Source organism: Diceros bicornis, chromosome 12 (genome assembly GCF_020826845.1).
Source record: "Diceros bicornis minor isolate mBicDic1 chromosome 12, mDicBic1.mat.cur, whole genome shotgun sequence".
Classification (NCBI taxonomy): Eukaryota; Metazoa; Chordata; class Mammalia; order Perissodactyla; family Rhinocerotidae; genus Diceros; species Diceros bicornis.
In genome coordinates, this window is record NC_080751.1 from 39,595,646 (window position 1) to 39,611,770 (window position 16,125).

The 16,125-nt window shown below is 34.4% G+C and overlaps 1 protein-coding gene across 3 annotated transcripts in view; it reads left to right on the forward strand.

Moving 5' to 3' along the window:
• Positions 1-16,125, forward strand: part of SRBD1 (S1 RNA binding domain 1) — a 214,165-nt gene that overhangs the window by 59,129 nt on the left and 138,911 nt on the right. For all 3 annotated transcript variants that reach the window (XM_058551313.1, XM_058551314.1, XM_058551315.1), the window contains exons 12-14: positions 189-346; positions 3,657-3,747; positions 4,497-4,604. In XM_058551313.1, coding sequence (XP_058407296.1) covers positions 189-346; positions 3,657-3,747; positions 4,497-4,604 — 357 coding nt within the window. The remainder of the gene's footprint in view (positions 1-188; positions 347-3,656; positions 3,748-4,496; positions 4,605-16,125) is intronic.

Genomic DNA, 16,125 nt, shown 5'->3' on the forward strand with positions numbered 1-16,125 from the left:
ATCATGTATTACTGTGATTAGCAAAAATAGATTCAATTTAATTTTATATATGACTTTTTTCCTCTTATTTTATAATAAATACTCCTGAGAGGAATAACTGTAAAAGATGAATTCTGTTCTTCTTCTGGAAGAAATTTTGGGTGAATGAAAAACTAAGTACTTTTTCTTTTCTTTTTCTGTTTCTAAAGAGCCAAACTAACATCAGATGCAGAGAAGGAATCAGTAATGATGTTTGGACGAAACCTTCGTCAGCTCCTTTTAACAAGCCCTGTTCCAGGGCGCACCTTGATGGGAGTGGATCCTGGTTACAAGCATGGTTGCAAATTAGCTATAATTTCTCCTACTAGTAAGCATATCTTTCAGCTTTTCATATAAAAGTTGTTTGGTTGCTCATAAGTTTCACTTCATATATTTCATGAAAATTTGGAAATAATGGTAATTTTCGAGGCTTAGAAAATGGTTTTATCACATATGGGGATATGAGAATCAGAGAATCAAACTTCATATGTATTATTTGTTGACCTAAACCCTGAACGTATTACCATCATTTATGCCCTTCTCTGTCACAATGGAGATATGGAGGATTAAGTAGGCTCAGACTTTAATAACTCTACTTATCTCCCGTCAACTTCTATTTATTATGATGCATTTGTAAGTGATACATTTTATTTTCTGTATATATTTTAAATACCACAAGACATTTTTGTTTTGTCCAGTGAATATTTTTTTTCATATTTACTCATATATTTACCCTTTCTATTGCACTTCATTTCTTTCTGCATTTCTGTTTCCATTTGAGATCATTTTCTTTTGGCCTGAAAGTCTAGGCTGTTACTTTTAGTGTGGGTCAGCTGGTGACAAATCATCTCAGTTTTTGTTTGTCTGGAAAAGTTTCTGATTTACTTTTAGTTTTGAAGAATATTTTTGCTGGGTGTAAAATGCAAGATTGGCAGTTACTTTCAGTACTTTAAAGATGTCATTCTGGTTTTTTTTGGCTACTACAGTTTCTGTTGATAGTTAGTCAGCCAAAAATCTTTTATTGCTCTTGTGAAGGTTGCTAAGATTTTCTCGTGGTTTTCGAAAGTTTTTTTATGACGTGGTTAGCTCTGTGTATGTGTATTTTTTTTGGCTTGCATTCTGCTCAAGGTTTGTAGAGCTTCTCGCATCTCTTTCTGGAATTCCAATTACTTGTATATTAGACATTTCAACTTCCTCTCTTTTCTATTTGTCATTCTTTTGTTTTATTTTCTACTGATTGTCTTTAGGTTAGTTAATCCTCTATTCTACTTTGTCTAATCTGCTATTAAATCCATCCACTGAGTTCTTTATTTAAGTTATTAGGTTTTTAAGTTTTAGAATTTTCATTTGATACTTATAAAAAATAGATTACAGTTCTATGGTGAGCTTCTTCATCTTTTAATTTTTTTTTTTTATCTTTTAAATTTTTCTCATTTTTACCTTCTATTTCTCCTAAGGCATTTACTATTAAATTTATTATTTTTGTGTTTCTTTTGGTTTAGGTTTTTATTTCTGAAATAACTTTTTCTTTCCTGTCTAATTCATTACTGAGTTCTCTCATCTCATTTCTCAGGTTTTCTAATTCTGATTTATGTTATTCTCATTTTATATAATCTTTTTTTTGTAGTTTGTTCTTATACAGTTTTTCTCTGTGGACAGATCTTTCTGTAAGGATATTATACAGAAGTCTTTTTTATTTCCTTTTTTAAAAAATAACCATTCTATATGGAATTTGACTGTGATTCTTTTCTGTTGCTTAGTTACATAAAATTACTTTTCCTCAACTTTTATCATGAAAGGCTGGGTCAGGAAGGGTTTTCTAGCTGTATATCTCTTGAACTATCACTTGTATTTTTTCCAAATTATTGAAAAAAGAACCCTGTATCTCTATGTGGATAGAGAGATAGTCTTATACTTTCTGGAATTTGCTTCCCTGTTGCTTTCCCTCTTTTTACCTTTTTACCTTTTCTCCTCAGTGTGTGATTTTTGTCTTGAAAAGGATATTCTACTTGTCAGTTTCAAGAGTTCACAGAGATCAGAGTTTTCGAATCCTCTCTGAATTACTGGGCAACCTTTGTACTGACCTGTAAATTAGAGTAGGCCAAGATCTTCCCAGTTTTAGCTCCTGTTCTCAAACCTGTTGTGATTTCCAGGGAAATACCTTTTGGCATTTTGGAGATTCTTCTGTTTTCAGTTCCACGAGATGGTCCATTGCTTCTCTCTGCTTCTTGCTACAGAAATGCTGATGCATGTAGGTCTTGGTGGTTGTCAGTGCATTGTCCCACCTGCTCATCTTTTGGGTTTTGTGGAGATACTTTGTTATAGATACACTCATGGGTTTTTGATTTTGCTGTCCTAGTTGCTCTATCTCTTTTTATGCTACACATTTTTACAGTAAATGGGAAGTATATTTTATCAGTGTTTTTTCCTGCCTCTATTGAGATATCATATGGCTTTTATCCTTTACTGTATTTATATTGCTTATAGGATGATTCTTTTAAAATTTTTATACACACACACACATATATGTTTCTATATTCAGTCTCTTTTAATAAGACTTTTCCAAGAATTTATCCATCATTTAATCTAAATGAACATAAAGTTGTTTGTAATAGTCTCTCTGTATCTTTTTAATCTGTGCTGAATCTCTAGTTATATCCTCTTTTCATTTCTAATATAATTTATTTGTGTTTTCTATCCTTTCTTTTTCTTGATTGGTATTGCTAAAAGTATGTTTTTTTTCTTAGTAAGTGATTTTTAACTTTAAACTTCATTGATCCTCTGTGTTATGTGTTTTTTCATTAATTTCTGCTTTTAACTTTATCATTTCCTTCCATCCTCTTTCTTTGAGGTTATTCTGTTGTTCTTTGTCTTTTTTTTTTTTTTGTGAGGAAGATCGGCCCTGAGCTAACATCTGCCAATCCTCCTCTTTTTGCTGAGGAAGACTGGCCCTGGGCTAACATCCATGCCCATCTTCCTCTACTTTATATGGGACGCCACCACAGCATGGTTTGACAAGTGGTGCGTTGGTGCGTGCCCGGGATCCGAACCGGCAAACCCTGGGCCACCGCAGCGGAGTGCATGCACTTAACCACTTGCGCCACCTGGCGGCCCTTGTTGTTCTTTTTCTAACTTCCTAAGTTGGTCACTTAGCACATTATTTCTGTTCTTTAGGTAGTTGTCCTCAAATTTTTAAATATATTTTTAGCTGAAATATAATATACAGAAAAGCTCACAATACCTAAACATGCAGCTGAAAGGATTACCCAATGTAAAGAAATTCACATATCTACAACTCAAAAGAAGAAATACAATAGTATCACAATATTGTCTGATGTATAGTAAATATTCAGTAAATGTTAGCTTTTACTATTATTGATGTTAGATATTATTAAAAACCATTTCTCTTTTAGGTATCATAGCGTATTTTCTAGTTAATAATGGTTTTGTGTAGCAAAATAGAGTCCTTGTAACTTTGGAAGTGACAAAATTTCAGAGTGCTTGGGGGAACCTAATTTAATGTATATGAATACTCAGACTCCTTTTTAAAAGTTCTCTTTTGTGTTAACAGCTTGCTTTGTGTGTTATGTTTTGTAACTTTTTACAAAGTGGATTATTCTTTTCACGTTTTTTCTAAGGTCAAATACTTCATACTGACGTGGTTTACTTGCATTGTGGACAAGGCTTTCGAGAGGCAGAGAAAATAAAGAGGCTTTTGCTGAATTTCAAGTATGAAAATAAGTAACCTTTTGAGTACTTCAGTGACTCAGCCCATCAGAGATACCTTTGAAGCCTGTAATTTGGAGGGAGGGATTAAGGGAAGTGCCTTGGTGAGAGAGAAGGAATCATGTCAAACAATGCTGGGGCAAATTTCTGGAGAACTCTACATTTGGAGACTCCGGAGGAATGCTGCTCCCTTCCTCTGCCACCTTCACTAAACAAAGGTGGTAATATAAGCGAAAGTGAGCATTTAATTCTTCTATTTGAGCTTTCTCTCTTTCCCTTCCTTCCTTCCTTCCCCCCTCCCTCCCTCCTTCTCTTCTTTCCATCCTTCTTTTTTTTCTTTCTTTTTCATGGATCTGAAGGATGGATGTGGTAGTAGTTAGAAGCTTCAGAAATTATTTGACAACATATCACATAATTCAGTCATAAAGTCTTTATTGGCTTAAAATGTTCCAGAGTTTACTTACCCGTGTCTAAATTTGGTTCCTTCTGGATAGGAAGAAAGCTGACTGTTCTTAAGATTGTGTGACACTAAAATATTTTTCCACTGCCTCCTATACCAAATGTAGGAGCAGTCTCTTTTATTCTACATAAGTCTGGGTCTCCCTTGGGGAAACAGTGGAGAAGTTGCTTGGATAGATGAGCGAATAAGAGCATCGTATAATAGTATTTGTGCATTCTGTACATTTTCTCTTGATTGATTTAGAACTATGCCTTGAGCTCATTCAGTTTCTCATCCTGTTTTTCCCTTGAAGCTGCAGCACAGTGGTGATTGGAAATGGAACTGCCTGCCGGGAAACAGAAGCTTACTTTGCTGACCTGATAATGAAAAATTACTTTGCACCACTGGATGTTGTTTACTGGTAAGGATGTTAGGAATGTTTGTTTTCTTTGAGAGGCAAAGGAATTTCTAAAGTTCCTTCTGTGGTGAATTCTCCCTTCTCTTTTTAAGATATACATCTTGTTTGCCCCCAAACCACCTCTTGTTGTTCACAAGACCTTTGCAGGGCAATGGAAACTGTCTATCTTTTGGAGAAATCTGAGTTTCAGTATCCTGAAACCTGTCGCAGAAGCAGCAAGTTAGGGCTTACTTGGTTTCATGGGATTTTCCAGGCTGTACATTGTGAGGGCGCTAGTTAACTACTGACTAGTAAGTAGGATGGTGTACCAGGCTAGCAGCTATAGACTGTGGATAACTTAGCCTTCTTCTCCCAATGTTTTGATACCTATGAATCATTTGCCTTCAGAACTGAGAGCCAAGGTAAGTATTAGAAATTAAAACATTTCTGATGTTCCTTTCTTATTTGTCTCGTCATCACAAGCTTTCTTTTTATATAGGTGTACAGTTAACTTCTGAATAGCTGAAGATTAGCATAACCCATTTCTAGTCTTGCTTCTAGATATTTGGTTGTTCTGCTTTCATTCACCATTGTTTCCTCACTTTCCCTTTGGACCTCAAATAGCCATGCTTACCTTTTCCAAATTACAGTAGAATATTAAGTCCTAAAAGGTTTAATTATAGGAGAGAAGATACTTATAATGGCTGATATCTAGGGGAGAGCACACAACAGCCATCACTGCTTTTTGAGAAATCTAATAAGTAAGTATAGTAAACTGATGAGTATGTGACTGACAGGATCAACAAAACAAAACAAAACACAAAACCCAATACAGGAAGAAGCGTTCTAGGATCAATTTAGATAGACCAGAAAAAGGGACCTTGTATTTAGTGTAGTAGTCCATGTGCCGAGCGTATAATCCAGATGTCGGGAGAACAAATGCAGGGTAACCAGAGGGGCTGAGAAGGTCACGGACAAACTATAGAAGCCATAAGATCATGGCTCGGGAAAGGACCAAATTGAAAAGTCCGGCTCAGCATTTTTCCCTCTCCTCTTCTCATTCAAGTTGGTCTGGGGGATACAGTGGATGTTCCCTATTCCGGGAACTGCACATGCACCCGGTCCTTTTGAGAACCTAATCCAAGGATCTGACATAGCTGATTCAGTTTATTTCAGGCAACTTCTTTGATTTCTTTTTAACTTGTTCACATTAATTTGATATAAATATCTTGGGTACATTTATAGTGATTATAAATAGAACTTTCAAATCATTAAAAATATTAAATAGTGAAGGCTTCCTGAGTTTCATCTGAATTTGCTTATTGGGTATCCCTTTACTGAACTTTCAGCAGTGTATTGTAGAAAGAGGATAAGCTTTAGAGGCAGACAAGTCTGGGTTCATCTTTTGTTGTCACCGTTTATTAGTTTTGCAAGTTTGGGAGAGTAACTCTGCCTCTCTGAGCTTCACTTTCCTTCATCCTTAAAATGGGCAATGCTTTTGCTTTCGGTATCATTTTGAAATTTTCTTCATAATTATCTTGTATATTAAATATTAAAACTTTGTTTTGTGTTTATCTCTTTTTGTGTTTCTATTAAGAATTACTTTACCCAATTATATTTTGTCTGTATAAAGGAACACTGGTTTTTATGTTAATTTTGTTCCCCACTCATAGTGCAGAATTCTTTCATTGTTTATAATAGAGTTAAGTTGATTCTCTTGGGTTTCTAGGTATATGGTCATATCATCTGAAAAGATGAATTTATCAACTTCTTTTCAAGTTTTATACCTTTTGAAGGTATAAAAGAAGAATCTCTTGTTTAATGCTGTCGTGCAGTATCTTTGAAAAGCTGTTAAAGAATAATGATGATAGTGAACATTTTTTTTTTCCTCCTTTACTTTTATTAGAATGCTGCTAGTGTCTCCCTTAAGTATGATACTGGCTTTTGTATATTTTTAAAAGATCGTTTTGAGTGATTAGTCTTTATTTATGAGTGTTTTAAAAATACTGATTCCTGTTTTATTGTTTAAAAAGTCAAGAATGAGTGACAACATTTATGCTTTTTTGGAATTTTGCTGTAATCATGTGGGTTTTTTCCTCTTTTGATTTATCAATGTGCTGAATTATAGTAGTACATTTCCTACGATTGAAACATCTTTACAGTTCTGATTTGAACATAGTGTATTACTCTTTTTAATGTACTGTTGGAATCTATTTGCTAATGCTTATTATGTGCTTTTGAAGTCCTTAAAGGGGCAAATACCTAATCAGAATTGACAGTGAGTGCTTTAGGGAAATTAGCTGGTTGATTTCATTTTGTTATCATTTTGCCAATTCAGCATGCCTTTGTGAAGAAACCATATTTTATCATCTAATGCTTTGAAGTTACATTGCGAACTACATTTAGGTTGAAATTTCCATGCTTTCTCTGGCAGTCATTTTTAGCACCTCCTGAACAGATAATCTGATATTCATTCCTATAATTCTGTCAGCTACTCATCCAGAAAAACATCTTGACACATCCACCAGCATATTCCCTCTTATTTATTCCTTCTAACACTTTTTGCCTTGGCGTACCTGGCGTAGGTTAACATACGCCGTTACTTATCTCCTAACCTGTAAACCCCATGCAGCCTGATCCATCCATCCAACTTCCTTCTTATCCATTTTTCTCCCTGCTTTTAATATACCTTACAAACTCTGATATTTCTACATATTATGGGGAAAGTCATCCAAAGCTTCAAATCCTAATTACCGAAGGAGGAAAAAAAAACCAACTGGAATTAAGTTGTAGAATGTAACTATGCTAAGGCTTGGTTAGTCATACATGTTTAAAGTTGGAAGTGTTTGTGAAACGAAATTTTACAATGTTACATGTGTCATTTTTTTAAAGAATGTGCTACAATAATTTGCTATTTTCAATTCTCTGGCACATAGTAGGCACTCATTTTAATTTTTGAATATTTGTTTCCATTCATGTTAAATTGTCACATGATTATTTTCTGCTTTTTTTACTCCTGTTTTTTCTTTTGTGAAAAATAATGTTTTCTTTTGTGTAGCAATGGTAAACTTCTTTGAAATGTAGAACTAGCAAGCTCCTTAGGAGACATTTGTATTTATATGCAATGCATCTGATTTCTCTTACATTGAAACCTTCTTAAATCAGGGGGCCGTGTTTTATTTATCTCTACCTCCTTCACATTAAGCGTATTTCTTTACTTATAGGTCCATATCAATAAATATTTACTAATTTGAATTTTTATATATTAAAGGTAAAACTATTTTTAATCAGATAAGTCTTTTCAAGACTACTGACCAGAATTACTACATGCAACAATTATGGAAAATTTCCCCTCTGCTTAATGCTTTGGTAAATCTATGACTTACTGTTTTCTCTATTTTTTCATCGATACAGAAATTTGCATTTGGCAGATTATAAACTTATATTTGGCAAAGATAAATGATGATTTCTGAAATAAGAATATTGCATGGTTAGTGTTATATATTTATTTAGTGTACTGTGAAAGAATTAAAAGTAATCTTTAATATTTGCTGTTATATTTCAAACTATGATTGGTAAGATTTATGCTGATAGTGGAAACGTTGCTAGAAATCACAGCATTATGTGCATTCTGGAGAATCACAGATACATGAGATCACTTAGAATCTGAGAGCAGAAAATGGAAAAGAAAATTTTGTGCTTTTATTTCAGACCCTGTGCTTAATGTTTCTACTCTGTAAGCTGCAATATACAAATGACTTTGACGAGGCAAATAGAGAAAACAAAAGAAAAGAAAATTAATTTTGTTCCTAATTACTTCTTTCGTTAGGATAGTAAAAGAATTAGAAACTAGAATGAACTAAGAAGGTGTGGTGTGTGATGAAATAATGAAAAAAGGGATGGGGAGCTTCATTGCAGGGTTGGGGTTGTAGTTTTTGAGGTTAGATGTATACCAAGGGGCTTGGCCATTGAAGGACAGGCGGATGGCCAGATCCTATTAGGAAAATAGGGTTGGTGCTAGACACCTGTGAAGTCCACATTGGACTTCTCTCTTCTTTCATTCCAGTATGGTACCAACCATTTAATAGAAGGAAAATATAATTTAAGGAATCATAACTTTGTTGCTTGAGATAAGTTGATGTACCTTTCAGAGTCTAACTTAATTGCAGGGAATAGGTTGACCCTCAAAGGTTAACTCATTTGTGAAAAATGGCTAATGGTGAAGCTAATGGAAATATTTTGCCTTAAAATTAAAAAAAAAAATTGTTTCTTTAAAGATATTAATAATATTTATTATTGTAGATTGATTGGAAAATACAGATAATTTGATAGAATTTTCCATTACCTAAATTGTTATTTATATTTAAGAGCATATTTCTAGATTTTTCTTACGTGTATATGTGAGAGAAACTCACACTGTACGTGTTTTATAACCTTTCCCCCACGTTGGTCTTTCCTTATTTGACAGCTGGCTTTTTGTAATTGTCACCGTTATCAACAAAACGAAAGTGAATGTCCTTGTGCTTAGATCTTTGCACATACCTTTATTTCTTAGAAAGCATTCCAAGAAGTGGAGTATAGGTGTAAAGAGGTACTTTACTGCTGCTAATTGAAAAATGCTTAAATACCAAACCCAATCTGTTACTGGGATTATTTCCACAGTCCATTTCTCCCTCTTCTCAATATGTTGGCTAATTAGGGAATGTTATAATGTTTTTATCTAAAAACATTTATATCACTAGTACAGATAAAAGTCCAGATAAAAAAGGAAGATAATAAAGCATTTTTTATTGTGAATTGTATCAAAATGTACCAAAGAATGCATAACCTACATACAATTTAAAAAAGAGTAAAGTGAAGGTCCTTGCTGCCAGCTTTTAGGCTCCTCGTGTAGTTTTTCCTTGGATTGCCTCCACCCCACGTAACCACTGTCTTCAATTGTGTGAATTATTGCTTGTTTAAGAAAATTAACTTTAAAGCTGCATATTTTTAGGGCTTTTGAAATACATTGCCATGTTGTCTTCAGAATGACTGGGCCAATTTATCCTTGTAGTTGCAGTGTCTCTGCTCCCATTTCTCTGGGACCTTGGGTTTTAGTGCTGTTCCTGTATGCTCTATCATTTTTGCTTTAATTGCGTCGTCGAAATCCCAGCAGCTCTGCTTATTAACTAATTGTGTGATCTTGGGCAAATTACTTAACCTGTCTGTATTTCAGTTTCATCATCCATAAATTGGGATAGTAGTACTCATCTTATAGAATTATTGTGAAGGTTAAGTGAGTTAATATATGTGAAGTGCTTAGCACAGCACATGGTATATGCTTGCTATTATTATTAATGAGGTCAGATATATTTTTATATGTTCATTGGCCATTTCTGGACTTTTCTGTTGTATGTGTGGGTAGCTTGTTTGTATCCTTTCCTCATTTCTTTTTTCTGTTGGAGGTTTTCATAATGATTTATAAATGTCTTTATATATTAATGATTGATCTGTTTGTCATAATTTTTGCAAATTATGGAAATAGTTTTCCCCATTTTGAGTTTCTAATTTAACCTTTGTTTCACATAGAATTTTAAATTTTATTTTCTCAGATTTATCTGTCTCTTTCTTTATGGCTTTTGAGTTTTGTATTAGCCTTGTTTGAGTCAAAAATATTAAAAATATTATATTAGTTTTTGTAGAAAATATGAACCTCTCATATGTCCAAGAATATTAAGTTTCTGTTTTTTTTTAATGCAAGTCTCTCTCGAGTTTTTATTTTCCTAACTTTTCTTTAAGTCTTCTGACTTTTCTTTGTAAAGCCACAGAAACCTCATTATCCTCTCAGTTACTTATATGGTCTCTTTGAAGCTTTATTCTCTAAGAAGCCAAAAATTAACTAGAGAACATTAACTAGCTTAGATAACAGAGAGTCTAGGGCTGTTAAATAACCTGAGAGTAGTTTCGAAAAAATAATGGACGCTGATTTTTCCCACTCTTTCTTAAGGCCTTTTTTCACCAACTATGGTATTTCATAAACAGCAGAGCCTCCTGATTTCTTCCCTTCCTTTTCCTCCCCTCCCCTCCCTTCCTCTTCCCTTTCTCCTTTCCTGTTTTCCCCCTTTCCCCTTCCTTCCTTTCCTTCTTACTTCCCTCCCTTCTTTTTCTTCTTAATTCTGTTGCTTGGTTGTACCATATTTTAGTCATCTCCTGTTGTTTGACAACTGGGTTTTTTCCAGTATTTCATGTATCTTTAGTTCTAAACCTATTAGTACAGACTTATAGACTACAATTTCAGTATTTATTTGCAGGCATGTTTAGTACGGTATTTATAATGAACTGAGGAGAAAGGGCATTTCTGCTTTCAAATTTACCCTTGACAATTCAGTCTGAAGATCCTTGATATGTTGATAAGAAAATGAAGTATCAAACTGTTTATTGTTCCTTTTTGCTGTTAGGGAGCTTTTTCTACTGCTTTATTTATTTATTCTACTTATAATTTATTGGAATTCTTGAACCTATAGGGTGATATCTGTTAGTTCTTTAATATCTTAGCCATTCCTCTTCAAATATTGCCTCTGTCCCATTATCTCTGTTCTCCCTCTGTAATTCCATGTATGTATATATTTTGTTTGTTTGTTTTTGTTTCTTTCAGTCTTCTCACTCTATCCTCCATGCCATTTAACCTTTCTCTTTTCATTTTCCATCTCTTGTCTCTCTGGGCGGCTTTCTTCAGGCCTTTTCTCTAGTTCACTAACTTTTTCGTTAGCTGTCATACCAATCCATTCAAGTTTTTATTTCAGTTGTTATATTTTTCACTTCTAGAAGTCCTGTTTGTTAGTTTCACAGGTTTATTGAGAGATAATTGATATATAATAAACTGCATATATTTAAAGTTTTCAATCTTATAAGTTTTGACATATGTATACTCCCATAAAACTATCACCACAATCAAGATAATGAACATACCCATTACCCGCCAAAATTTCCTTGTGTTCCCTGCCTCCCCCAGACAACCTCTGATTTGCTTTCTGTAGCTATAGATTAGTTTACATTTTCTAGACTTGTATGTAATTGGAATCATACAGTATATATTCATTTCCTAGCTTCTTTCACTCAGCATAATCATTTTGAGATTCATCCATGATGTTGCATATGTCAATAGGTTGTTCTTTTTTACTGAGTAGTATTCCATTGTATGGCTAAATCACAATTAGTTTATTCATTCACCTGTTGTTGGACATTTGGATTGTTGCCGATTTTTGGCTATTACAAATAAAGCTTCACGAGCATTCTGGTACAAGTTTTTGCGTGGACAAATGCTTTCATTTCTCTTGGGAAAATAACTAGGAGTGGAATAGCTATGTTGTATGGTAGGTATATATTTAACTTAATTAAATGCCAAACTGTTTTCCAAGGTGGTTGTACCATTTTACATTCCCACCAGCAGTGCATCAGAGTCGAGATTTCTCCATATCCTTGTCAATCTGCTTGATATGGTCAGTCTTTTAAATTTAGCTCTCCTAGTGGATGTGTAGTAATAGCTCATTGTGGTTTTAATCTTCATTCTCTAGCAATTAATGATGTTGAGCATCTTCATTTGCTTATTTGCCATACATATATCTTCTTTGGTGAAGTATCTATCCAAATCTTCCCATTTGAAAAAGTTGGATTGTTTTTCTTCCTATTTTTGAATAAGTCTTTTGTATTTATTCTGAATACAAGTTCTTTGCCAGATACTTGTTTTGTAAACATTTTCTCATCCTCTCTAGCTTGCCTTTTCATTTTTTTAACATGGTCTTTTGAAAAGACAACATTTTTAATTTTGATGAAGTTCAACTTATCAGTTATTTTGTATAGTTCTTGCTTTTTTGTGTCCTAGTTAAGTAATGTTTGGAAAAATTAAGGTCACTATGATTTTTGTCTATGTTTTGTTTTAGAAGTTTTATAGTTTTAACTCTTTCATTTAGGTCTATAATTCATTTAAAGTTTATTTTTATATATGGTACGAAGTTCTTTTTTTTGCATAAGGCTATGGATTATTCCAGCACCATTTTTTGAAAGATTGTTCCTTTTTGCATTGAATTGCTTTGATATCTTTGTTGAAAATCAACTGACCACATACATGTGGACCTATTTCTTGTCTATTCTGTTTAATTGATCTATATGTCTTCACACAAATATATGTATCTTTAATTAATACCACCCAGTGTTGGTCTGTGTAGCTTAATGAGCCATGAAATTATATAGTGTAAGTCCTTCAGTTTTGTTCTTCTTTTTCAAAATTGTTGTGGCTATTCTAGGTATTTAGATAAATCTTAGAATTAGCTTTTCAGCTTCTACAAATGGACCTGCTGGGATTTTGATTGGGATTGAGTTGACTCTACAATTTAATTTGTGGAGAATTGACATCTATCCATTTCATTTTTGTTATGTTTTTCATTTCTGGAAGCTCTATATTTTTTTCTCATCTGCTTTATCATTCTTACAGTTTTTTATTTTTCCTGAATATATTTTCAAACCTATCTTTCATTTCTTTAACCATAGTAAGCATTGTTATTTTACAGTCTGTGTGCTAATTCTAACATCTAAAATCCTTGCAAGTCTGTGTCTGCTCTCTGTTGTAACTACTGGTTCTGCTTTGTGGTGTTTTGTTTCCTTTTCCGTTCAGTTAATTTTTACTGAAAATCCTTATTTTCATGGAACTTTATCTGTGGGAATTCATGGAGGCCTGGATTGATTGTAAGTTACTTCAAAGAAGATATGCTTTTGCTTCTGCTAGGCTCCTATAGACGCTATCAGTTTGGGATCACTTAAATTAAATTCTAGGCTTGAGTTTTCTTCTGGCTTCTCCAGGTAGTGTGAATTTAGGCTGCAAACTAGAGAGATGGCGTATGATTCCATATTTTCATCAGAGATTCTCCATGTGACAAGGTTTGAGATAGTCCATTTTCATTGCAATATCCTGGAGGTAGAGTATAGTCAGTTTATTTCTCTTTGACCCTTATACAGAGGGTTTAACCCTTTGGGAAATCAGCTTATGTATGTGAGGATAGTTGGGGGAATCTCTTATTAACACCCATCTTAGATGGACCCTGGGTTTTGTCTTAAAAGTCCTCTAGTTCTGTGAAGCTCTGTGAGGCCATGAAGATAGAAAATAAAATTCGTCTGATTCAGCAGATGTTTGCAGTTGAAAGTCAGCTTTAGAAATCAAAGTTCCCACATTTACTTCATTTGTTTTTAGCTTGAGTATTTCTTTCTTGCCAACTCATTGATGCATTTAAGAAGATTAAATTTTATATCTTCTTAAATTTATTTTTATTTATATCTAGGATTTTTAGTTGTTGTCAGTAAAATGTTGATCCAAGTAGCTAATCTTCCATTGTACTGGGAAACAAGGTCATTACTTGATTTTCTGTTTTTAATCTACTTCTAATTTAAAGTTTGGTATTTTCAGACATCAAAGACATAGACCATAAGGGAAAATTAGAAGATAATAATTTTTTTTTTTTTTTGGGCGGAAGATCAGCCCTGAGCTAATATCTGCCAATCCTCCTCTTTTTGCTGAGGAAGACTGGCCCTGGGCTAACATCCATGCCCATCTTCCTCCATTTTATATGGGACGCCGCCATAGCATGGCCTGACAAGCAGTGCGTCGGTGGGCGCCTAGGATCCGAACTGGCGAAACCCGGGCCGCCACAGCGGAGTGCGCGCACTTAAGCTTGTGCCACCGGGCCGGCCCCAAGAAGATAATAATTTTTAATCATCTCAATTTACACTTTTGAATTAAGAATTACATGTTTCTTTTATTTGTTTCCTCTGAGTCTGAATGGCTATAAAACGTGTGTGACACAACCTTTGTTATCTGGCAATTTAATTTTTTTTTTTTTTGAAGTATACCCAAAAGAGAGATTTTGAAAAATCCAGGAAAATACAAAGAGGAAAATAAAAATCATTTGTAATCTCACCACTCAGAGAATGGTATTAATATTTCTATGTATTTTATTTTAGTTATTTTACTTGAGTTATTTAACTTATTTAGTTATTTTACTTTATTTTACAAGCATTTATCACATGTAAATGTTTAATTGGATGAGATAGACTCAATAAGGTGCAAGAAGAAAACAACTTTTTATTTACTATCCCACTCCTTATTCAACTCATGTTTGGAGTAGTTATTTTTATTCCTGGTTGAAATAGTGGATAAGTCTCAGCCTTTTCAGTCCCTTTTAGTCATTAGAACAGTCTCATTTCAGCAGTTGAAATATCTTCTCTAGTGTGATAATCAAAGCTTCAAACAATGTAAATGAAGTTCCCTGGCAGGTCTGTTTCACTCTGGGAAACTACTTTACTATAAGGGTGGACAGGGGCCATGATTAGCTTCCTCTCTCTTTCTCTCCTTGTTATTCTCTTACTCTCCGTCTCATTAACTGAATGTTCTGATCCCTCTCAGTTGAGTCCTCAGAGCTGAGAATAGGGAAAAGGAACATAGTCTTAGGAAGTGAGGACAGTTGCAGTCTGAAGATAGAACCCTGCAATTGCTGATTCATTTTGTCGTGGGGTGTTTTTGAAGAACTTTTGTTTTTGTTTTCTGAGATATTCCCCACCGGGATCCTTGAACCAGCATTCCTGTGATTTGGCAGATATCGTCTCTGGTTGACCGGTTATGACTTTTCTTCTCCAGACCGGGCATCAGGCGGGCTGCTCTTGTCTGGGTCACACTGTTACTCAGTCCTCTTAGACAGAATCTCTTTGAAGCTGCCTCATACTCATCCAGCAGACCCATTGGTTCATACATCCTTGCCTACTCTCAAAGGAGGATCAGCAACTCATCCTTAGTACAGCTCTTTCCTCTTTTTTATTCTCTCTCTCTCCTATGCTTGTGTTTGTATCTGGTCTCTTTCTTATGTCATTGTCACATATTGGTCTCAGTGAAGCCCCTGTCATTTGGCATGGTGAGTGGAACACTCTTCCCCATGAGATGGTGGGGCAGCAGGAGAAATGCCACAGCATTCTACAACCTTCTTAAAGAAATTTTCTCTCCTAACTCAACTCCCTGCTGTCCCTCTCCTCAAACATACACTCATTTTATAGGACAAAGTTGGGTGATTGCTAATGTTGGCAAAGCAGGCCTTTGGAGCTTTAGCCAAAAAAAAATCCCATTACACGTGCTTTCATACAATCACTAAAGTATTGTTAGCACCCAAATTATGTGGCACCTACAGAACTATGTGCTAGGAGTAAGAACAGGGAACAAGACAAAGTACTTGCCTTCTTGAAGCTTTTATTCTAGGGGCAAAAAGGTGAATGTGTGTGTGTTTATATATACTATGTCAATTAATGATAAATTCTATAGAGAGAATTAAAAGCAAGGTAAGTGGATAGAGAGTGACAAGGAGTGCCATTTTTAAGTATCTATAGATACAACAAATAGTCTTATCTCTATCTGTTAGTGATAGGAATTCTATTCGTGTAGTATGGTATATGAGATGTATTTTAATCAAACCATCCAGGCTGAAGTAAAGTGTGATGAATTTGTGTCCTTATTTGTCCTTATCATCCAGAT